Source organism: Haliotis rufescens, unplaced genomic scaffold, assembly GCF_023055435.1.
Source record: "Haliotis rufescens isolate VD_foot unplaced genomic scaffold, xgHalRufe1.0.p SCAF_2, whole genome shotgun sequence".
Taxonomy (NCBI): domain Eukaryota; kingdom Metazoa; phylum Mollusca; class Gastropoda; order Lepetellida; family Haliotidae; genus Haliotis; species Haliotis rufescens.
Window position 1 is genome coordinate 64,410,302 of NW_025963890.1, and position 23,436 is coordinate 64,433,737.

General features: G+C 40.9%; 2 protein-coding genes and 1 long non-coding RNA gene across 5 annotated transcripts; 1 reads left to right on the top strand and 2 right to left on the bottom strand.

The window, feature by feature from the left end:
• Positions 1–3,048: 3,048 nt before the first annotated feature.
• LOC124116713 (nuclear cap-binding protein subunit 2-like) lies at positions 3,049–8,784 on the bottom strand. Its single transcript, XM_046478151.2, has 4 exons — positions 8,602–8,784; positions 7,877–8,058; positions 5,622–5,760; positions 3,049–4,012 (listed from the first exon to the last, which is right to left on the bottom strand). Exons 1-4 carry the CDS (start codon positions 8,668–8,670, stop codon positions 3,917–3,919), a joined length of 486 nt encoding a protein of 161 aa, XP_046334107.1. The 5' UTR covers positions 8,671–8,784; the 3' UTR covers positions 3,049–3,916.
• Positions 8,785–14,275: 5,491 nt separating this feature from the next.
• Positions 14,276–18,608, bottom strand: LOC124116714. 2 transcript variants are annotated; one of them, XR_007222337.1, is made up of 2 exons: positions 18,538–18,608; positions 14,276–17,522 (listed from the first exon to the last, which is right to left on the bottom strand). It is a non-coding gene; the product is annotated as an uncharacterized LOC124116714 (long non-coding RNA). The 2 variants fall into 2 exon arrangements; XR_007222336.1 differs by having other exon boundaries at positions 18,528–18,600.
• Positions 18,609–18,763: 155 nt separating this feature from the next.
• LOC124116715 lies at positions 18,764–22,995 on the top strand. 2 transcript variants are annotated; one of them, XM_046478152.2, is made up of 4 exons: positions 18,764–18,939; positions 19,270–19,397; positions 21,036–21,173; positions 22,547–22,995. In XM_046478152.2, exons 2-4 carry the CDS (start codon positions 19,278–19,280, stop codon positions 22,622–22,624), a joined length of 336 nt encoding a protein of 111 aa, XP_046334108.1. In that variant the 5' UTR covers positions 18,764–18,939; positions 19,270–19,277; the 3' UTR covers positions 22,625–22,995. The 2 variants fall into 2 exon arrangements, with proteins under 2 accessions (XP_046334108.1, XP_046334109.1); XM_046478153.2 differs by having other exon boundaries at positions 18,766–18,915.
• Positions 22,996–23,436: the final 441 nt, after the last annotated feature.

Genomic DNA, 23,436 nt, shown 5'->3' on the forward strand with positions numbered 1-23,436 from the left:
AGGCATCCAGAAGAATGTTATAGCGGCGTTTGTATTACTCGGTGAGTGAGTGAGTATGGTTTTACACCGCTTTTAGCAATATTCCAACAATACCATGGCAGGGGACACCAGAAATGGGCTTTACACATTGTACCCATGTCGGGAATCGAACCATCTTCAGTATCACAAGCGTAAATTAAACTTTTAACCACTAGGCTACCCGACCGCCCATATTTCAGCTGATGAGCATCAACAAATACAACTTCAATCCTTATGACAGATACATAAATCAAAACAAAACAATCCAATAAACATCAAACTTTAATTATTTAAAGCGAACTATATTAATGCGGAGAGTTGTGACATCGTGACGTCTCTGTTATAACTCCAAATGGACGCTTCACTTCGGCGACCCGACATACACATGATCTGTCTGGCTTCAAAGCCTGCATCAGTCATAGCCTGAATCGATGTCACTCTCAGACAGTGGGCTGCGTACCATTTTGAACACTTTTAATATTTGGAAACATCAGCCATGAAACCTTTGAAACTAGTTTTCTCTAATGATTTACAAGTATACCATGTTTGTGAGAAAAAGACCAAATTCACTCTTATCTGAAAACTTAAATTATGGCATTAGTTTTGGTGGAATGTGCACAATCTAAAAGAAATTGTCATATGATGAGGCCGTCCCTGTGTGACATTATTCATAGACATTGAGGAATTCAGCTTAAGTAGTTCTAAATGTCTCCTCTAGACATAATCACATGACATACAGACGTTCATAGGTTTGAGAATGGAAGTGTCATGGTATGGGGTGACATCACAACTCATGAGAGAACACAACTCATCACTGTTAATGGCGGTTTGAATGACGTACTTTTCCGGGACGACATTGTTTGAGATCGTGTTCCACACTTTGTACAAATGCAGGGAGCCAACATCACATAGCAGCAGGACAAGGCCGGCCCACATGTTCCACACTTTGTACAAATGCAGGGACCCAACGACACATAGCAGCAGGACAAGGCCGGCCCACATGTTCCACACTTTGTACAAATGCAGGGACCCAACGACACATAGCAGCAGGACAAGGCCGGCCCACATGTTCCACACTTTGTACAAATGCAGGGACCCAACGACACATAGCAGCAGGACAAGGCCGGCCCACATGTTCCACACTTTGTACAAATGCAGGGACCCAACGACACATAGCAGCAGGACAAGGCCGGCCCACATGTTCCACACTTTGTACAAATGCAGGGACCCAACGACACATAGCAGCAGGACAAGGCCGGCCGACATGTTGCACATTTTGTACAAATGCAGGGACCCAACGACACATAGCAGCAGGACAAGGCCGGCCGACATGTTGCACATTTTGTACAAATGCAGGGACCCAACGACACATAGCAGCAGGACAAGGCCGGCCGACATGTTGCACATTTTGTACAAATGCAGGGACCCAACGACACATAGCAGCAGGACAAGGCCGGCCCACATGTTCCACACTTTGTACAAATGCAGGGACCCAACGACACATAGCAGCAGGACAAGGCCGGCCCACATGTTCCACACTTTGTACAAATGCAGGGACCCAACGACACATAGCAGCAGGACAAGGCCGGCCCACATGTTCCACACTTTGTACAAATGCAGGGACCCAACGACACATAGCAGCAGGACAAGGCCGGCCGACATGTTGCACATTTTGTACAAATGCAGGGACCCAACGACACATAGCAGCAGGACAAGGCCGGCCGACATGTTGCACATTTTGTACAAATGCAGGGACCCAACGACACATAGCAGCAGGACAAGGCCGGCCGACATGTTGCACATTTTGTACAAATGCAGGGACCCAACGACACATAGCAGCAGGACAAGGCCGGCCCACAAGTTCCACACTTTGTACAAATGCAGGGACCCAACGACACATAGCAGCAGGACAAGGCCAGCCCACATGTTGCACATTTTGTACAAATGCAGGGACCCAACGACACATAGCAGGACAAGGCCGGCCCACAAGTTCCACACTTTGTACAAATGCAGGGACCCAACGACACATAGCAGCAGGACAAGGCCGGCCCTAGCGTTCCACACTTTGTACAAATGCAGGGACCCAATGACACATAGCAGCAGGACAAGGCCGGCCCTAGCGTTCCACACTTTGTACAAATGCAGGGACCCAACGACACATAGCAGCAGGACAAGGCCGGCCCACACGTTCCACACTTTGTAACAGACTTTCAGAGGCAGCATGACATTGCTGTACTGCCATGGAACGAAGCATACGATAGGACCAGAACCAGCCAGTAATGCTAGCTTAGTTCGGCCATTCTTAGGTTGACGTTTGAAACAACATCCTCCAGGCCGCGTCTGTATCAACACAAATGGAGGACACACCCGACCTTGACCTTGTTAAGCGAGTTGCTACACCACCCATCTTTTAGGGCGTGTCCCTCCTCTCCTGGTGTCCCTCCTCTCCTGGTGTCCCTCCTCTCCTGGTGTCAGATATGGGTTTTTGTCAAAGAAACTGTTTTGATAAAACATTGATCAGACGAATGACCAAAATTGCTGAAGTGTCAAAAACAGCTTTCACTCCAATAACAAGTAAGATATAATGGGATCTATGTTTCTAGGCCAACAGGTGTCAGTGAGTGAGTGAGTGAGTGAGTTTGGTTTAACGCCGCTTTTAACAGTATTCCAGTCATATCACAGCGTGTCAGCTTAATGTGGGAGGAAAGCCCCAAGTGATGCAGGTCTCAGACGTTTACCACTTCGGTGAAACCCACGAGCACGGGTATGGTGCCGACAAACCTAGAAACATAATCGGGGCGAACCGGGATTCGAACCCACAATCAAAGGTTTCTGGAGTGGCCAAGGGACGCAACTCTGCACAGCGAATCGCGGCGCCTTAGGCGACTGGTGCTCCCCCACAACAGGTGTGAAAGATATGAGACTACGAGGGTCATGTCTTAATGTCAGATCCCATTGTGGCTCTCAGCTATATGTTTCCTTGTGTTGGAATGAAGGACTAGGTTTAATAATAAAAAGAAACACCATGACATCACTGACATATTTTATTACATGAGATCCACCTCAGTCAACATTACATTCACCATCTTCCATGAAAATTCGCTCAAACACACCACAAAAACAGTAAAACTTCTGTTACCATGGCTACAGTCTCCCGGCTTAAAAGTTCAATCATTTCAAACATGTTTCACAGACAAAGATAGACTACTTGTGATCATCACAGAATGAACAGAAATCTTATCAATGCCTATCATTTATTTCACTGACAAAAGTACACATGATAATGGGGAAATGAAGAGAACTAAAGCAGAAAAAAATATTTATCAAACTTCAAATATAAAGGAACTAAATATTTCAAATCAACTTGTTAACTACTGCAGGGCTTGAGTCTATATAAAACATGCACTAGTGCATTCTGTTATTGAAAAATGCAACCTAATATTTATGTCCAATTTGTGTCAGAGTAACCTTTACATAAGGAGTTTTGAACACACTCCATACCTCTAAGCTATATTTACCATACTGCATCACTAATTGCTGTGTTATGTGTCGTAATTCATGACACATGACACAGTCATCAGTGATCACAAAATTGTACTTATTTCGACTCGCCTATGCATGTTTCAACTTTGATAAATTTATGGGTCCAGGGTGCAACCTGGTTTTGTCTAGTGCAACTAGCTTTTCATGTCAACATGCACCTGGTGCAAGTAAAAACAAGTTCCTTAAATCAAGCCCTGTACTGGTTTCCACTATTGACAAAACATTCAGCACAGTTGCAGTCCATCACACAATGTCACAGTATCCGATCCCGTGTTCGGATGCCGAGAAGGTGGAACACAACCTCCACCTCCTTCAAAGTGTCCCGATGAAACCCGTACCCCCTGGAGACCTGATGTTAGTATGGTGTTTCCCTTGTCCTGATCTTAGTAGTCACAATTTTCCCATATCCTCCTCGGTCCTCGTCATAGTCTGTCCTGTACTCGTCTCTCACCTTAAAAAGAAAAACAGTACATGTTTCACAAATTTCAAGTTTTGTTTTATTTTGTTTTTTTGTTGTTTAACGACGCACTCAGCAATATGACAGCGGTCTGTAAATAATCAAGTCTGGATCATGAGCATCGATCCACACAATTGGGAAACGATGACATGCATCGACCAAGTCAGCAAGCCCGACCACCCGATCCTGTTAGTCGCCCCTTACGACAAGCATAGTCGCCTCTTACGACAAGCATAGTCGCCTCTTACGGCAAGCATGGGCTGCTGAAGACCTTTTCTACCCTGGATCTGCACGGGTCTATGAAGGTGATACTGTGTTATAACCTATCAGGGATGTTCATCATTGTTTTGGACATTACTTGTTTCTTTGTAAATCCTCTAATGAGTCTGAGCAGGTTTTACTTTTTCTTAGTACTCAGTAAAGACCTCATCCTTGGTATGACATTTTACGTTTTCTTTGTAAAACCTGATGGAATGTTGTATGGAGACTACAGCTGCCAAACCAGATACTTTTTAAATTACAATTATGAGACTAAATAACAAACAAAAATTAAAAACACCTTGCAAAAATGTATTTTTTGTGGCAGACAATTTCTTTTTATCAACAGTCAGAAACAATTGTTTTTGCAAGATTTTCTGGGACATTTTTTATCCGATTAATTCGAGGCCCTCCCTCCTAGAATATCAAATACATGTAGTCGGTCCCTAAGCATGATAAGATTTAAATGAGTGAGTCTAGGTTGTTTATCACTGCACTCAGTAATTACAACAGGGGCTTGTAAATAATCCAATCTGGGCTAGGCAAATCAGTGGTTGACAGCAACAAAGACACCAGTTCATACATCTTGACTACCAAATACATATTAGTCGACTACCCACACTCTGGTTCACCAGAACAAGTTTTCTAAATCTCTTCATGGAGTCTTATTCTAACATGAGTTGGAGTTTGTTTGTTTGTCGTTTAACGCAGCACTCAGCAATATTCCAGCTATATGACAGCGGTCTGTAAATAATCAAGTCTGGACCAGACAATCCAGTGATTGACATCATGAGCTTCAATCCACATTTGGGATATGATGACATGCATCAACCAAGTCAGCAAGCCTGACCACCCAATCCCATTAGTCACCTCTTATGACAAGCATAGTCACCTTTTACGGCAAGCATGGGTTGCTGAAGACCTATTCTACCCAGGATCTTCAAGGGTCTTGTGGTCAGTTTAGTATAAGATAAACATGATTCCTTATCATGATCATAATGCCATACATGTTGTTAAACTTGACTTACAAATCTGCCAAAATAATAACTGAAATTGGATTTTCCCTTGATCTAATGACCTGTATTTTTAGGCTAAAAATCCGAAAACAAATGTCTGGCCTTGTGAGTGAGTGAGTGAGTTTGTTTTTACGCCGCTTTTAGCAATATTCCAGCAATATCACGGCGGGGGACACCAGAAATGGGCTTCACACATTGTACCCATGTCGGGATTCGAACCCGGGTCTTCGGCGTGACGAGCGAACGCTTTAACCACTAGGCTACCCGACCGCCCCTCTGGCCTTGTGAGGATTATCATGCTACACATATCATGTTATCACTCAACTCACCTGTCCCCCACTCTTGCCACGCCCATACTGCCTCCCTTCCTTGAAGCCAGCGTCCCAGTCAGTTCGAATAATCCGATCATCTAGACGAGTTCCATTGATATACCTCAGGGCATTCTCTGCATCAATTCTCTCATAATATCTGTGTTTCGATAAGGAAAGTTCCACTCTTCACAAAACAAAAACACAGGAGAATGATCACATTTACAAGTATTCATATATAAAATCATCTGATTCATATCTGGAGGAACATAAATCCAAAATATGACATTTATTACAGCTAAAATGGATAGAATTATCATTAAACCGCCCACATGTTATCACAAATGACAGTCTGAAACTTGATAATGCCCTCATATTTCTTGACGACGGGCCATTATGACACCCGTTGTTAGCTGACATCATAGGGATAGGGAAAGGTGACATCACACTTAATAGTGACGTCATCTGGTTTGATTTATGACATCTATATTTGTAAAAGTGGGTCGTGAAATTCGTGTTGATTGCAGAAAAAAATAAAATTATTTGATAACAAATTCTATCCATTTTAGCCATAATAACAGTAACACTATTTTTCAGGGCATTATCATTTGCAGAAGCCCGAGATCTTACCAACTGCCCTCCTTTGTCGGGCAGTTAATGGAAGACCTTGGGCTTCTGCAAATGATAATGCCCTGAAAAGTAGCGTTACCCTTATATTACCATTGACTGCTAGGGCAGGGACGATACACTAACTGTGCGATCTGATACCTTGTTCACAATCTGAAATGTATCACGAGACTTGCATGTTCTCTTATCTGTGGTGAATAAGCCATGTTTTTCATGGACAGAATGGCCAAATACCTGGAACATTGGCGATAAAGTTGATTTTATAGTACTAACCTACTGAGATACCATGCCGCAGTTTAACATGGATCCTCATCTCAGACACAGTATACAGCCTCTAAGATGACCAGTCCTTGTTTAAGCCCCTTGATGCAGAGCGACAGGCAGGGTAACAACAAGTACCATCTTTTAACGTCTTTTGGTATGCAACGCACAGGTATCAAACCCCGAACCTTCCGCTCTCCGTGTGCTCTGAGCGGACACTCTACCAATAGAGCACAGAAGTAAGGGGCAATGCTCACCAAATATGCTTACACAACTGTATCAGCGAAATGAAGCACAAGCTAGCAGCCTATACACATGACAAACCTGTTGCAGTGCAAATATAGACAGAACCAGTGTCTTTAAGAGGGGTTTATTCCACGATGTATGGCTCAGAACAGGAAATGAGATACTTCTGACTTTGAGAAATATGCATATGGGCTTTTCTGGATGCAAAATATTGCATCTTATACCGTAGTCGACGTAATAAGCGCCCAGGGCGCTCTCAAAATTAGAAATAGGGGGCGCTTATTGGAACATTATTTTGTCGGGAAAAAACAAGAGTTGAAAGATATATTTTGTGGTTTATGCTGACAGCCTGAAATGTTTATATACGACAGATATATTTTTCCAGAATTTAAGTGCCCATAATTAAGGGTGCATATAACACACGAGTGCGTATTATACGCAAATAAATAAGTATTGTGTACATTGATCAATCGGAAAGGGTGCTATTTGGGATTGTTCACGAGCCAATAAATTAGCAAATATCGCCGTGGGTGCTTATTAGAGTAGGGCGCTTATGTCGAATAAGGTACTCATGAACATTAACAATGGACACAAATAATGTCAACTGCAAGTACCACTGGGTGCAAAACACTATGGATGTGAGAGTGATTGAAGCTGATGATATTTTAGCATGTACGTAGGAATTACCTGATAGATATACTATCAGTTTGCAGACAGTAAAGATTAAAACAAAGAAATCCCCATCTATCAACCTGACAATAACCTCTATAAGGCATTACACATTCTTTGTATTTGTGTGTGTCGCTGCTTGTAGTAGTCCCGGTGAATACTGCTAGCCCACCGAGATACCATGCTGCAGTTTGACATGGATATCCCACTCAGACACAGTATGCTGACTCTGAGCGGACCAGTCCATGTTTTAACCCCTTTATGCCAGGCACCATCAGGGTAACAACAAGTACCATCTTTTAATGTCTTTTGGTAGATCTATGAAGCGGCCAGGGATTGAACCATCAACATTCTGCTCTCCAAGCAGATGTTTAAATATACAGACCTCGGTAAACACATGCATACACATAAATTCATCATGATAGTGAAATCACATTTAACATGTTTATTAAGGTGTTAGGGTTCAAGGATACTCTACAAAACAAAATCCACATGGTGTCTTCCTCATTTTGTCAAGTCCCATGATAATTCTCTTTACGTCCCCCGATCGGTTGAACAGCTCGTAGATTTGTTCCTCTGTGGTGTAGAATGACAGATTGCCAACATAAAGAGTTGTTGAATACGTGAGAGCCTTTTCCTGTTCATTTCGACTTCCCTGTAAACAAACACCAACGAAAACTGCATCACTGTGATCATAATTCAGATTGTAGTGGAGCTGACAATTTTCGGACCAATTCTCTATCTATAAATTTCTCTACTTTAACCAGAGACCATATGGTCTCTGCTTTAACTAATACGAGTATCCACACATTATGGATGTCCAGTTGTGCCATGAAAAGGTTCCACTAATTTATCGTCAATTCCTAAGCAAACAACTAATACATGTCATACAGGGCCATGTAACTAATAATAATAACAAACTCGCAAACGAAGCAGAAAGCACACTAGTATGTAACTATAAAAATGATAACAAACAAACTCGCAGACTTCGGCCTCGTCTGCAAGTTTTTTGCGAGGTTTTTTTTCAGTAGTAGTAGTAGTAGTAGTAGTAGTAGTAGTTACATGGTCATGTGCACAGCATAACCAACAACCATACCCATGAAATTTGACAAAATGTGACAACCAATACCCGTTCCCGTGCATGATTCCGTAAGTGGAACTAAAATATGGCAATTATCACAATAAGACTGCGAAATACCTTGAAATGTTGGTCCCGGTAGGCACTAAGACCCACTGATACAGATCTCTTTTTCAAAATTTGAGTCATTTTGAAGGTTTGGACAAGGTTGAAAAGAGTTGCTTTCTTTGAACGAAGAGTGGTTTCGTGAAACACACAATCCGCGCTTCCGCCGTCAACGTCGCTGTGGAGAGTATAAAACGCGCAAGCTCCAAACAGAGATTGTTCGGTCGTCGCCACAGCGCGTGCTACTGACTGTTGGATATTTGTGATGTTGTCTTTCCGATTTGGGTGGCCATAACAATATTTGATATATGTGAAGGATCTGTCCAGTCCCCTGAACATATTCACAGCTAATATTTTATTTATACAACTTGTGAAACAATGTTTGACATAATATCATATATTCTACACAAAAGACGTTTAAGTATGGGCGGCCATTCGGTCAAAAAATACAAAGTTGAAAAAAAAGACAAAATTACGCAATTAAGGTCAAATATGACGAATAAAGAACTAAATGTTACTACTAAAGATCAAAATACAATATTAATAGTCAAATGTTACGAAAAGACGTCATAAGAAAAGAAAGAACCATGTGTACGAAAGAACGTCAGTGAGCACGAAAGGACGTTTTCAATAAAGAACGTCAGTGAGCACGAAAGGACGTTTTCAATAAAGAACGTCAGTGAGCACGAAAGGACGTTGACAACAAAGAACGCCAGATGGCGCTGCAATTTGTAAAACATTCCGAGTTTAATCGGCTTGTTCCGACCACCCGATTCTCTCATTTAAAGACGTATTATATACGTCTTTGATGTGACTATTTAATTAACCCGTCATTCCATGCCAGAAATTTGTTTCACACATTATGCTATCTATCGAACCTGGGGCTTTTGCCTTCCATTTGTCCATTGCTAATCACCAACCAGCCATAATAAACTGTTTGCTTCTTCTGATAATGTTTCCACCTTTGTTATCTTATTACTTTTGTTGTTTTTATATGTACATATACACATGCACAAAAGTTAAGCGCCACCATATTCATAGTCTCTTGATTTCACGTGTGGGAATCAGAAATACGAAATACGATGATGTATGACTGAATTAGGCTTCCATAGTTTCATGAACCCAAATTTTTCCAGATACCACAAGGAAAGCGTGCTTTACGTGTTGTTGCAGTTCCCCTACCCTATAAATAGTGAAATTCAAGTTTCGGACACGTGGTTGCGTTTTGCTCCTGTGTGAGATTCCCCTTCCAATAGAGGTTGAAAATCAGCCATGGTGAGGAGAAAGTTAACGAACGCTGAAAGATGGCAAGTGATTGGCATGAAAAATCCTGGCATGTCATGCAGGGCCCTTGCAAGACAAATGGGTCGCCATCACAGTGTTATCACTCGTTTGATTGTCAAACATGGTCAAACCAATTATGTCAGTGACAGGCATAGGTCTGGTAGGCCAAGAAAGACCTCTAACAGAGAGGATAGACGTCTTTTCAGGATAGTCAGACGAAATTCATTTGCCACTTCAACAGATTTAAGACTGCAGTGGATTACCCATCAGAGACTCTCGACGATGACCGTAAGGCGTCGCCTCCGAGCAGCTGGTTATAACGCCAGAAGACCAGTAAGACGTCCTCAACTGACTGAGAGGCACATGCGGAATCGTCTGATATGGTGTCGTGCCCGTAGTCGATGGAACTTGGCCAACTGGAGAAGGATCCATTGGTCTGACGAGTGTCGAATGCTGCTGCGAACTGTTGATGGTCGAATACGTGTTTGGAGGCAACGTCACACTCGTTTTGCACCAAGGAACATCCAGAAGACCTTAGCATGTGGCGGGGGCGCTGTCATGATATGGGGTTGTGTTTCCTTCGGCTGCAAACTTCCGCTGGTGACAATTCGTTGAAACCTGAATGGCCAACAATACCAAGATGCCGTTCTTCGTCCAGTGGTAGTCCCTCATTTTGACAACCATCCTCTTCAGACAGGACAAAGGGCTCGGAGTATATGCTTACCCTTTCATATGCTTACTCTGTGAATGAATGCTAGGATGCAGAGAACATATATACACATGCACAAAAGTTAAGCGCCACCCACCATATTTGTGAGCTGTTACTTTTGGCACTTAATGATGACTATTATAACGAGATGTACGATTGTTATAAGCCGTATATGTAAACCTCATGTAATGCAAAAGTTGTCCCAAAGCAAGTTTATCTTGTGTGCCAAAAGAATATGCGCAGAAAGGAATTTTACCGAAGACCAGAAATTGAAGGATTAGAAATCATTGAAAAACTTTTTTTGTCATGTAACTGTCATGCTATCAGCAGACCATATCAGGTGTCACATAGACAGACACCCTAGGGAGTGCAGAGTCTATTGCAAGACAGAAACGTCAGTAACGTGTGTATGATCCACTGACATTGACCACAGCTTCAACCCAACGCCTCATGCTCATTACAAGTCGTTGAATGCTTCTCTGAGGCAAACGGATCCATTCTTCATGAAGTGCGGCTTCAAGTCCAGCGAGGTTTTGAACTGGGGGATCACGATATCTGATTTTCCGGCCAAGAATGTCCCAGAGATGCTCAGTCGGATTAAGATCCGGACTACAGGCCGGCCAAGGAAGAGTGGCAATAGCTTCCTGACGCAAATAAGCCAAAACTGCCCGAGATCTGCGTGGTCTAGCATTGTCGTCCATGTAAACAGGTCTTGTCTGAAGAGGATGGTTGTCAAAATGAGGGACTATCACTGGACGAAGAACGGCATCTTGGTATTGTTGGCACATAATGATATACCTTACATATATTTCACACCCGTGAAGATCTGGGGTAGAATTGATCTTCAGCAACCCACGTTTGCCATAATTTGGGCGACTATCCTTGTCTTAAGAGGTGTCTAACGGGATCGGGTGGTCAGGCTCGCTGACTTGGTTGATGCATGTCATCGTATCCCAATTGCATGGATCGATGCTCATGATGTCAATCACTGGATTGTGTGGTCCAGACTCGATTATTTTCAGACCACCGTCATATAGCTGGAATATTGCAGAGTGCGGCGTTAAACAACAGACAAACAAACAAACAAACAAACAAACATGTAGTTCACAAAGGTGTACTATTTAGAAGTCTGGACCGTGGCGTGTCTGAGTTAGAAACTTCATGTAACAAGGGGGCATGGGTGGCCCAGTCGTCTAAGGCGCCGCGCCGGGCAGAGTTGCGTCCCTTAGGCACGCAAGAAACCTACGATTGTGGGTTCGAATCCCGGTTCGCCACGATTATGTTTCTAGGTTTGTCAGCACCATACCCGTGCTCGTGGATTTCACCGAAGTGGTAAACGTCTGAGACCTGCATCACTACGGGCTTTCCTCCCACATTAAGCTGACTCGCCGCGATATAACTGGAATACTGTTAAAAGCGGCGATAAACCCAACTCACTCACTCACTCAAGTAATTGGGCCAACTACCATCAACTTACAGTACATGACCATGTAACTATACTAATAACAAACAAACCTTCGGCTTCGTTTGCAAGGCCCTGAGCTTTCAATCATACTTTTATCGCCGAAGAGCATTAATTGCAACGTATCTTGTATTTCATGTTCACTTTGTGCATGACAAGATTCTGAATATATTTGTTAAACGTTAACGCTTTTCATACATATTTTCTACTGGGTCTGCATCAAACATACTCTTCTCTATTAAAAACCTCCTCCCAGACATAAATTGAATTATCACAGCGCCGATGAACACGTTTTCCGAAGACACATCATACTGATTTGGCGTTGCAATAAACTATATATATATATACATAGTACAATATATATACAACGTAAATGTCTTTCTGTTTCGAAAATGTATGTATAATGTGGGCTGAGGGGAAGCCTGATATGTATACAAGGTCCTAGCACTCCAGTGCTGATCAAAACAAGCGACAATACGCAAACTGGATGTGTGCATGGTCAGGCGTTGTGACTGCCGTGACCTGGTTCATCGTTGTTCATACATTCAGTCACTGGTTTGTCCGTCTCAGATTCGATTATTTACAATCCGCTCTGACATATGTAATACTGCTGACTGGCTTTAAACACCATTCACTCACTATTCAGAGCCCCCATGAAGATCCCGGATAGACTAGGTCTTCAGCAACCCATGCTTGCGGTATTAAAGAGGCGACTAATGGGATCGGGTAGTCAGGCTCGCTGACTTGGTTGAGGTAGGTCATTGTATCCCATTTGTGTGGATCGATGCTCATGACATCAATCACTGTATAGTCTGGTCCAGACTAGATTATATGCAGACCGCCGTCATATGGTGAAATATTGCTGAGTGTGGTGTTAAACAACAAACAAACACTATTCAGAGCATCTTTAAAGAGTGTGGGAGCGTATTATGAGCACTGACATCTTAATTATCACTGATTTTCCGTGTGAATTCTGGTTAGAATGGACCGCACTGAGCAATATTCCAGCTATATGACGGCAGTTTGTAAATAATCGAGTCTGGACCAGACAATCCAGTGATTGATAACATGAGCATCTATCCACGCCATAGGGATCGAAGACATGCATCAACCAAGTCAGCGAGCCTGACCACCCGATCCGTTAGTCGCCTTTTACGGCAAGTATGGGTTGCTGAAGACCTATTCTACCCTGGAATCTTCACGGGTCTGCCAGAAAGAGCAACAATCCAGACTGTCAGGGTACAGAGACACACAGGCCACATATGTTATACATTTCAATAATTTGATTATCATATTAGTTGTCTCTACCACATTCACCACCTCTATTTCAGGGGTGGGGCAAACGAGAAACAAGGAGATTAAGCAATGTTTTTGACTTAAACATTGAATCTTCAATTTCATACTTGAGAGCTGGTTTTCCCATCTTCCCAAGTCAAGGGAGTTAACTGACTGTTAAAGTCCAGTTTCCACCCTTGCCGAACTAGGTTGGAATTTTGGAGTTTTTTGGCTGAAGTAACTAATCTATGCAGTCCAATAAAAATTTCCTAACGAAATCGACATCCGGGTCGTTAACAACATGGATTTCAACTGCAGATTTTGGTCGACAGCAGGATTTGCAAAGGATGTGTAAAATAACTGGGCGTCGACAGATATTTCCAAATCGTTTCATGTTTTTTAATCAAGGTATTCTAGTGATTTGATGCAGTCGCAGGCAAGACCTGTTATATTACAATATAGATCTTGATCATCGATCACACCGCCTTGACTGGCTGCTGCCATTTTATTTGAAACAAATGCAAGTGACATGAGAGGTGGAATCTGATTGGTCAATAGGAGGGGCATAGAAAGGACATAACTCGTAATAGCAACAAGTGGTGATAAGATCGAGCCCAGAAATTCCAGCCTAGTTCAGTTAAGTCCCTTTCCTCGGGAAGATGTGCTGTTCCAAGATGCACTATCCATGCTGTGCAGCCATTGTGTCCATCTGATCCCAAGTCTAGTTTTCTTGTTATATGCCTTAAGCCCAAGGTTATCTACCATGACATTATCCTTTAATAAATAGTCAATGTGTATACCATATTTCAATTTTTTTTAGTGATGCAGATATAGTACTATGAAATGATGAGTTTATATATTTCAGAAGTACAAGGTTGCTTGCATCATTGTAGAGGATTTTTCCTTCCCCATCATTGTCTATATACAGTTGATGTATGAACAGAAAATGGACTAAATCAAATGTTGGAAGATAATTTTAATGAGACAGGATTAACAAGCTGGCATATTCTCTACCAGTGTTGTCTACAATGTACATAATAACAGAAACAAACCTAAAGCCCTCCAGCAGTGCCTCTGAGTTCCCTGTCACACACTAACCCTGGTCTCGGGTGATTGGAGTCACATCATTCTTATTAATACATGTACAACATAATATACATTAACAGAAACAAACCTAAGCCCTCCAGCAGTGCCTCTGAGTTCCCTGTCACACACTAACCCTGGTCTCAGGTGATTGGAGTCACATCATTCTTATTAATACATGTACAACATAATATACATTAACAGAAACAAACGTCAAGCCCTCCAGCAGTGCCTCTGAGTTCCCTGTCACACACTAACCCTGGTCTCAGGTGATTGGAGTCACATCATTCTTATTAATACATGTACAACATAATATACATTAACAGAAACAAACGTCAAGCCCTCCAGCAGTGCCTCTGAGTTCCCTGTCATACACTAACCCTGGTCTCAGGTGATTGGAGTCACATCATTCTTATTAATACATGTACAACATAATATACATTAACAGAAACAAACCTAAAGCCCTCCAGCAGTGCCTCTGAGTTCCCTGTCACACACTAACCCTGGTCTCAGGTGATTGGAGTCACATCATTCTTATTAATACATGTACAACACAATATTCATTACAACAGTTGGGTGGGACCAATGCGTTCAAGTTTCAAGATTTTTTCCCTGAGTATATGTAGCAATTAGCAAAACACTTAAATATGCAGGCGACAAAGCACGGACGTTGGAGTAGGCTGTCCTTTAGCTGGATCATTTGAAATATAAATGTCAATGCAATAGTCTGTCATTAGCAGACTACAGAACAGGTACCAACAAGCCCAAAACATTGACGATCGATCCCGTCCAGGGTCGTCCCAGGTCGACGACAAGAGTACAGGATCGATCTGACACCAGGCTCTATGAAATCGAGCTCAAACAGCAAATGCAACTTTCATCAGCCTCCTGGTGTGCAAGTTATTGGTCAGACGATTTGAATTCGTCCACATGCAGCTAATCTCCATGCTCGATGGCCATGTGCTGTGCTGACCCTTACAAATCATCACACTGCCAACATACGCCAATGGTGTGCACAGCATCGAAACTGGGGTAATCATTGCTGGTAACTTGTCATTTTTTTTCAGATGGGTTCCGATTCACTTGGGACTTCCTTCATAGGCATGGTGGTGTCTGGCGACGTCGAAATGAACTTCAAGCCAATGTCAACTTGAGATGTCATAACAGATTTGGCGGTGGACTGGTTATGGTGTGGGGTGGCTTCACTGTGACTGACCAAACCCCACTCCATATTGTGCAAGGAAGGGCCACTGGACAGTACTATCGGGACAACATACTGACAACCACTGTTGTCCCATTTGCAAGATGTTTTGGTCGACATTTCGTCTTTCCAGATGACAAAACATGTGCACAAATCATCAACGCTCACCTCCAGTAGCACAATAGCCACAGAATGCCATGGTCAGCAATGAGCCCAGACCTTTCCCTCCACTGAACTCTTCTGGCACATGATAGGGAGAGGGGCTTAATGGGGATAATGTTTACATAATAACATCTTTGGCACATTATACTACATTTACAAGATCAGATATATTGCCCTCAAACTTCCTGCTGTTTCTCTTGAACTCCCTGTCACACTGGACTCGAGTCAGGGCATATGAAATACAGAGAAGGTTAAATAAGGAGGATTTTGTACATAACACCATGTGCCAGGAGCTATTTACAGAGACACATGTAAGGCCAAATAAAAAGTACCGTATTCGATGTAATAAGCACCCAGGGCGCTCTCAAAATTAAAAATAGGGGGCTCTTATTAGAATATTATTTTGGAGAAGAAAAAAAACAGAGTTGAAAGATAAATTTTGTGGTTTATGCTGACAGCCTGAAATGTTTATATACAACAGATATATTTTTTCAGAATTTAATTGCCCATAAGTAAGGGTGCATACTACCCACGAGTACGTATTATACATGAATAAATCGGTCTTGTGTACATTGATCAATCGGAAGGGGTGCTAATTGGGATTGTTCACTAGCCAATATATTAGCAAATATCGCCATGGGCGCTTATTACGTCGAATACGGTACTTGTGTTTCAGGTTACATGGACCAAACAGGTATGCGGGAGTAGGTAAGGTTCTACTTTTTTTATATCGTTTTAATGATGTTGAACATGGATGGCTTGCAGAGAATGCATGTTAGATGCAAAGTATCTAAAACTTGTAGGTAAAAATAGCCGTAGCAAAAATAAATCTGATTTTTAACCAAATGATTAATAAGGGTTTCTTGACCACTGTTTCCACCATGATAAAAACATTTGTGTCGCAAGTGAAACAATGGGTCAGTAGGGTGACCTGAAACACATGTATTTTAAATTTTTATTTTTTTCTGCCTAATATGAACTACGGTGCACACAAAATCAGCTTGTTCACGGTCACCCACAACTCTGTCTTGGGTTGGGGGGTTAGGGGGTTGGGGGTTAAGGGTAGTTGGTGTGTGTGGTGGATGAGAGTGTTGAGTTATGTTGAAACAATCTACAAGACAGTCATTTAGCATAAAGTTACAATTTCGTAACATGAAAAACTAGACAATAGCTTCAATACAGGATAGTCGATGTCTACATTCCTTCTGAAGACACCGAGTACAGTGTTGCCATTGTAGAACAACCTGACCCTAAAACTGATACAACACAGTTACAACACTGGCAGTACAGTCACAATCCTTGACTCCTCTTCTTCAGAAGACATTCAAACTGGAGGCTTAAATCCGGGCATCTGTCCACATTTCCTGGTAGAAGAATTAGTGTTTCCTTCACCTTCGGTACCACATTTACCTTGTTCTTCCCACCATCCTGACACTGCATGTCATTCTCAGGTGACCCACATAACACTGGGACCGTGTCTTCAATGGAGTCATTAAGGAAGTAGGTCTTTATATCCCAATCATCCTGAGATACACCTGGCATGTTAAGTGGCTCTTGCAGAGCTTTCATCACCCCTGTCATATGGTCACAGCTACTGACCTTGGCTTGTTTCTGGACCTTGTCACGAGTTCTGTTTGTGCCAGTATGTGCATTAGTGCTAGGCACAGTGTGCAGGGTTATCTGCACCTCAATTGTCATATACTGAATTCCTGAGTGATAATGCACATCAAATTGCAGTTCTTCCATTCTTCCTCTTTCAACTAAATGTAAACAAATAAAAAAACATATGTTTAGATGTTTATCAGTTATCACACTTTGAGGTAAAAAATTGCATGTATTTAATGAGACTGACAGATATGGACCACCATCAATGTTTTTGATTGACATAAACTAAAACAGTATTATCACATCCAAAATATGAAAACAGAACCCCCCTTTTTGTTACGATCTGCAGTTATTTATTTGCCTTTGACAATGTGGACACAAAGATTTTCAAAATTTGCTTTTATGTTTATTCTCATTGCTAACAAATTCAAAGGTAGAAGGTCTGGTTGACATATTGTTCTTTCCCATATGTATTTCCAGGGACCATATGCAGTATATGGTCTCCGGTATTTTTTGGTGCAAACTTTATGTTAAACATGCTCAAACTCTTGCCATCAATCCAAGATACCAGTTACAATGTGCATACACAGATTTCACAAAGCATTGCACAGTAATCATTTTTCTATTCTCTTGGAATTGTGCATCGCTTTGTATGAAACTTTCTCTTACTGGTCCAAAGCTGCATTTGTGATGCCAAATTTATATTGATCAAATATGTGTAGCGACAGATTATGTTCAGTCCCCTAATGCCAAAGATTCACATATGTGGCAGAACTAATGAGCTGTTAATAACTAATAAGTAATAACGAACATATTTGGCGGCAAACAGAATTCTGATTTAGAATCAATAAGTAAAAGCTAGCGTATCTGAATTCACCCAAAACACTTTTTAAGTATATTCCATCACAATAACCTATAACACAGGAACTCGTTATTAGTCAGTAAATAAAAAATTATATACCCCTACATCAGAGACCATATAGATCTACCGGTATATGGTCTCTGTCTATATGTAAGTTCTCTACTTACAAAATGGGTGTGTATATTTTTATTTACTGACCAATAACGAGTTCCTGGGCCCTATAAGCTGTATATTCAACAATATTGCATGATTACTATCCGCAAATTGGAAAACCAAGACAAAAAAGCACCCTTTTTACCAAATGTCACCTGACAGTAGTGTACATCAAAGACTGGGCAAGCGCTTAAAATTTCAACTTCTGGAGCATTTAACTTCGCGCACCTGTCGCAGTTTCGTATAAAATATCTAAGTTACTACTGCTATAACACATTAATTTATTTCTAATATTATTTTATTCCGTATAATCACAAATTATGTCACTGATATTTGTAGAAAGTTCGTTTTGAAATGTACGCAACTAAAGTTATTAACTCGACATGACATGCGTTGTCGTGACATGGCGATGTGTGGAGTTTGCACATCAACATTACCCACTTGTGTCTCTGGACTAGATTATTACAGCTAATGCTTTGGTAGACATGGTAGAACATTGACTGAGATGCCATAGCCCACAGACAACAAAAAAGGTGAAACGTTGCATAGGATTTTAGGTGAGAACTCATTTCTGTATCATGCATCCGATATAATGATGACACAGGCCCATGAAGCAGTCTAGTGAAACACCGAATATTGCTTAAAGCAGCGCAAAACTATACGCTCTTACCCCAGTTTAAATTTGAAATAGTTGATTCATTAAAATACCCCAGTTTAAATTTGAAATAGTTGATTCATTAAAATACCCAAGTTTAAATTTGAAATGGTTGATTCATTAAAATACCCAAGTTTAAATTTGAAATGGTTGATTCATTAAAATTTAACTTGATATGGCTTGTGTTTTTTTCCTATTTGTTTACTTGCTTACTTTGTTTATTTTGAGACAGATTGAGCTATGAGAGGTGTATTAAAGCTCTCTGTTTATCTACTGTGCCTGTCCCTCCTGCTAGAGCTGGTTCTCGTCAGTGGAGTGGAGTTCACCTTCAAGAGATACAGCTACAAGAAGAAACGAGATGTCAGTATTGTCAGGATAATAAGTTACTAGATATAATCACTGATTCTGTTCATTATAAAGCTCTTGCTAAGTTTGAGAACATGAATCATTATTATGTGCATATCCCTTGTCTTTTGAATGTGTTTTTAAGAAAAAAGTAGGAAAATTCTCCTTAACTTTATTCAACATTATTATTATTATCAGTATAATCAGTATTATTTTACACTTGTTGCAGAACATATGACACCCTTGTGAGTTAGAATTGGTCTACAGCAACCTTGTAAGAGGCGACAAACAGGATTGCTTGCATGCTCAGACTTGGTTGATGCATGCCATCACATCCCAGTTTGTTTAGATCGGTGCTCAAGATGTCAATCACTGGATTTTCTGGTCCAGACTCAGTTATTACTGTCATCATATAGCTTGAATACTGCCTAAAGCAGAGTTAATTAGACAACAAGACGATGACAGCAATCCAAATTTTCAGAAATATTGGTGATACATGTGATATGGATACCTTCATTTGACTTTGGGACCTGTGAAGATCCAGGGTAGAATAGATCTTCAACAACCCATGTTTGCCGTAAAAGGCGACTATGCTTGTAAGAGGCGACTAACGGGATCGGGTGGTCAGGCTCGCTGACTTGGTTGATGCATGTCATCGTATCCCAATTGCGTAGATAAATGATGTCAATCACTGGATTGTCTGGTCCAGACTCGATTATTTACAGACCGCCGTCAAAAAGCTGGAATATTGCTGAGTGAGGCGTTAAACAACAAACAAACAAACATTTGACTTTAGCTTGACAAATATTCTGTGTCATTATAGTTTGTAGTCAGTATTAGAAAGTAAGGGTGTATTTGAATTTAGCCTATCTACATGATCTATATCTGGGGCATTAGAGTTATGATGAGTCCTCAAAGAATTTCATTCTTAAGTGCAAATATTTCAAGATGATATATAGTAAAGGGATGAAGAACTAGGATCAATCATTAGTTGATGACTGAACATTTACCACATAGGGACTATCTGTCAGTCTTTTGAAGTGATTCCAGACACTATGTTATACTCAATCTCATTAATATCAGATCTTTTACTTCAATACAATACTTCTGTGCGTGAAGATCAGGGTGCCGTTGTACAAAGCAATCTTAGCGCTAAGATGATCATAACTCCCATACCTTAACATAGACTTACGACAGTCATAGCGCTAAGGTTGTTTTGTACGTAACCCCGAGGATACCTGTCTGAGGATACCATGTCTGATTTATGTATCACAAAAACAAATATGATTGGGGAGTGCAAAGAAATAGCCACACTATATCATGCTATATATTGTTGTTGATATTGTATACATTCCGTCCAAGAGCCATGGCATCTACAGGCAAAAGTGTGTACTATCAAGGGAATATTTGTGTTCTTTCAGTCTTCTTTTGCTAAGATTGAAATTTAAGGTGGTAAACCACTTTCGATAAGCCATATCATTTTATAAAGCTGCATCTTCTTGGATGAAAACCCACTCATCCTTCATTTATAATGGTCAGTCCAAATTCATGCAGGGGTTACCTGATACGACTTGTGGGGGGGTTGCAGAGACACATCATATTGGAGATTGTCAGATATCTGATTTTAATGAGATTGTGTTATACTGCTTGCAGGACAAGCGTTACAAGCATGCGAAGGAGAGATGTGAACGAGCTGGAATATGTGAAGGGAAGGGGAGCGTGGACTTCATCAAGTGTCTGCGGGAATGCATGTCCAAGAAGTGCTATGATGAACTGTATGGACCTGATGAAGTAAGTGTGAAGAAGTGATCACTTTGTCGTATCCTAGATCACTTTGTGGAGTAAGGCTCAGCTTCATACCTCAGTCTCCGTATCCTGGCATGGAATAAATGTTGGTTATGGGCACGTTCGGATGAGGCCTGGTGGAGAGGTCATCTGCTGGAGAGCGGAAGGTCGGTGGATCATTGACCGGCTACATGTAGCTACTATTCAGAGATAGATAATAATAAGTAACTGATTTTCTACACCAATTAATTAATATGCAGTTGTGCACTTTGCATGCTTATAAGTTAATACACCATAGGTATTCCACCTTTAGACAGTATTTGCCAAATTTCCCATGCTCAATTTCTGAGTGCTGTATTGATAGTCATTTTGTATGATTCAAAATAAAAACATTACTTCATTGTCAGTAAGGATCTTAGAAACTTACAAGGAGAAACCATGGTCTCCCATGTATGATTTTTAGAATTAATATCTTCCTCTGTCATTTGTCTGTAGAAATCAGATTATATTCATATTTTTAAACGTATCCGATCTCACGCTGTGCCTTTCTTACTTCTTTCGATCCTATTGTGGGAACGTCCTAAAACAAAGTGTCTAGCTTCTAAAACCATTTCACCCGAACACCCTTCGCATCACCATTGTCTCCACCCAAACAAGTGGGACACATCCTACAATCTTGTGCATCGTGATGTAGGTGGTTTGATCACCTAACATCATTCTCTTTCTTGGAGCTGACAGGCTAGTGTAACTGTGAGGCGGGGATGGACGAGCAGACATGTACGTGTGAGATAGGATAATTATAAAAATATATAATTTAATGTAAAATTTTCATTATTTTTTACTTATCCTAACTCAAACTATGCATTTTATCCCACGGATAGAGGGTGGGTTCAGATTCCCTAGCCTGTGGTGGTCTACAGCCGTGAGATACACACGAGTAAGCTGGTGTTCAACATGCTACAACCATGACTGTGTCAAATGCATAGTGTGAGATGGGATAAGTTTAAAAATATGAATATATTCTGATTACAACAGACAAATATCACGATGAATGGGATTGTAGTGTGTGACCAATTTGTTTTGGTGGGGACTGTGGTGATGCCAGGGGTGTTCGGCCGAAATGATTTCAGAAGTTGGGAACGTTGTTTTAGGATGTTTCCACACAAGGATTAAGAGAAAAAGCAAGAAATGCATAGTGTGAGTATATTAATAGACAATTTAATGTAAAATTATCAACTTGTTTGAAAATAAGATTGAGGTGAACGAAGGAAAGACATGGATTTTAGCTCATATGGACACTTTTAGCTCTCCTATTGTCAGTATTTTAGTTCAATATTTGTGACCGCTCACGAGGCAAATGATCTATTTTGTGTTTGCAGTTAGAGGAAGGAGAAGTGGACGTGAGACTCAATTCTTTCAAAGGCTGTCTTTATCAACAACCATATGAGAACTTCTAAATGAATACAAGTTGTGCATCCAGTAGTATTCCCAGTGGTGGTCTTCATAACATGACAGTGCCTGTGCAAAGACTTTCCAAGAGTGTCAGTAGTAATCCCGGTGGCTTACACGGAAAGTTACTGTGTCACAACAAGGACCTCACATCATTTCATCGTAGTGTATGTATGTATACAAAAATATTTCAGAAAGACGTTCAGTCCAACATATTCATGCTCCCAGTACATTTTTCTGGATTATCATGGGTTGTTTTACAAAACCTAGGAAATTATAAGAGTGAAATGTTTACAATAAGATTCTTGATGTTTTGCATCAAGTACACTTTGTGTATATGTTTTGTACATTTTATGTACAGAAATAAAAACAAATCACATTTTGACATTTTTATATTTTTTTATTTCAATACTTTACAGAGTTGTAGAAATCATCAAACTGATTTGTCATAACTGTCATGCGTGTCTTCTGTAAATAATATTTGAAACTAAAAATATACTTATAAATACTATAATACTGTAATACAGATAAATAACAGATCATGCAGCAGTGAAATTTTGTTATAAATAAATGCCTTAACATGAATCACTGTCTGCACCTGCTCTGCTGGATGATACCACCCTTCCATGCCAACTATATCTATCCTTTACCAGATGGAAAAATGTCAATGATAATTGTAACTAAACTGCAGGATAAAAGAAAGCACCCCCTTGGACTGGATTTGACCAAAAGAATTACAAATATTATCAAAGTGTTACTAGGCTGAAAACAGTCACTGCAGCACTGCAAACTTTAAATCTAAAACACAAATTCACACATT

Bases quoted from the DNA above. Each gene is read 5' to 3' on its own strand.
- LOC124116715 (XM_046478152.2), top strand. From the start codon at position 19,278: ATGAGAGGTGTATTAAAGCTCTCTGTTTATCTACTGTGCCTGTCCCTC. The intron at 19,398-21,035 runs GTCAGTATTGTC...TACTGCTTGCAG, and splicing joins GCTACAAGAAGAAACGAGAT to GACAAGCGTTACAAGCATGC. The intron at 21,174-22,546 runs GTAAGTGTGAAG...TTGTGTTTGCAG, and splicing joins AACTGTATGGACCTGATGAA to TTAGAGGAAGGAGAAGTGGA.
- LOC124116713 (XM_046478151.2), bottom strand. From the start codon at position 8,670: ATGACTCAAATTTTGAAAAAGAGATCTGTATCAGTGGGTCTTAGTGCC. The intron at 8,059-8,601 runs GTATTTCGCAGT...GTTTGTTTACAG, and splicing joins ACCGGGACCAACATTTCAAG to GGAAGTCGAAATGAACAGGA. The intron at 5,761-7,876 runs GTATCCTTGAAC...ATCGAAACACAG, and splicing joins TGTGGATTTTGTTTTGTAGA to ATATTATGAGAGAATTGATG.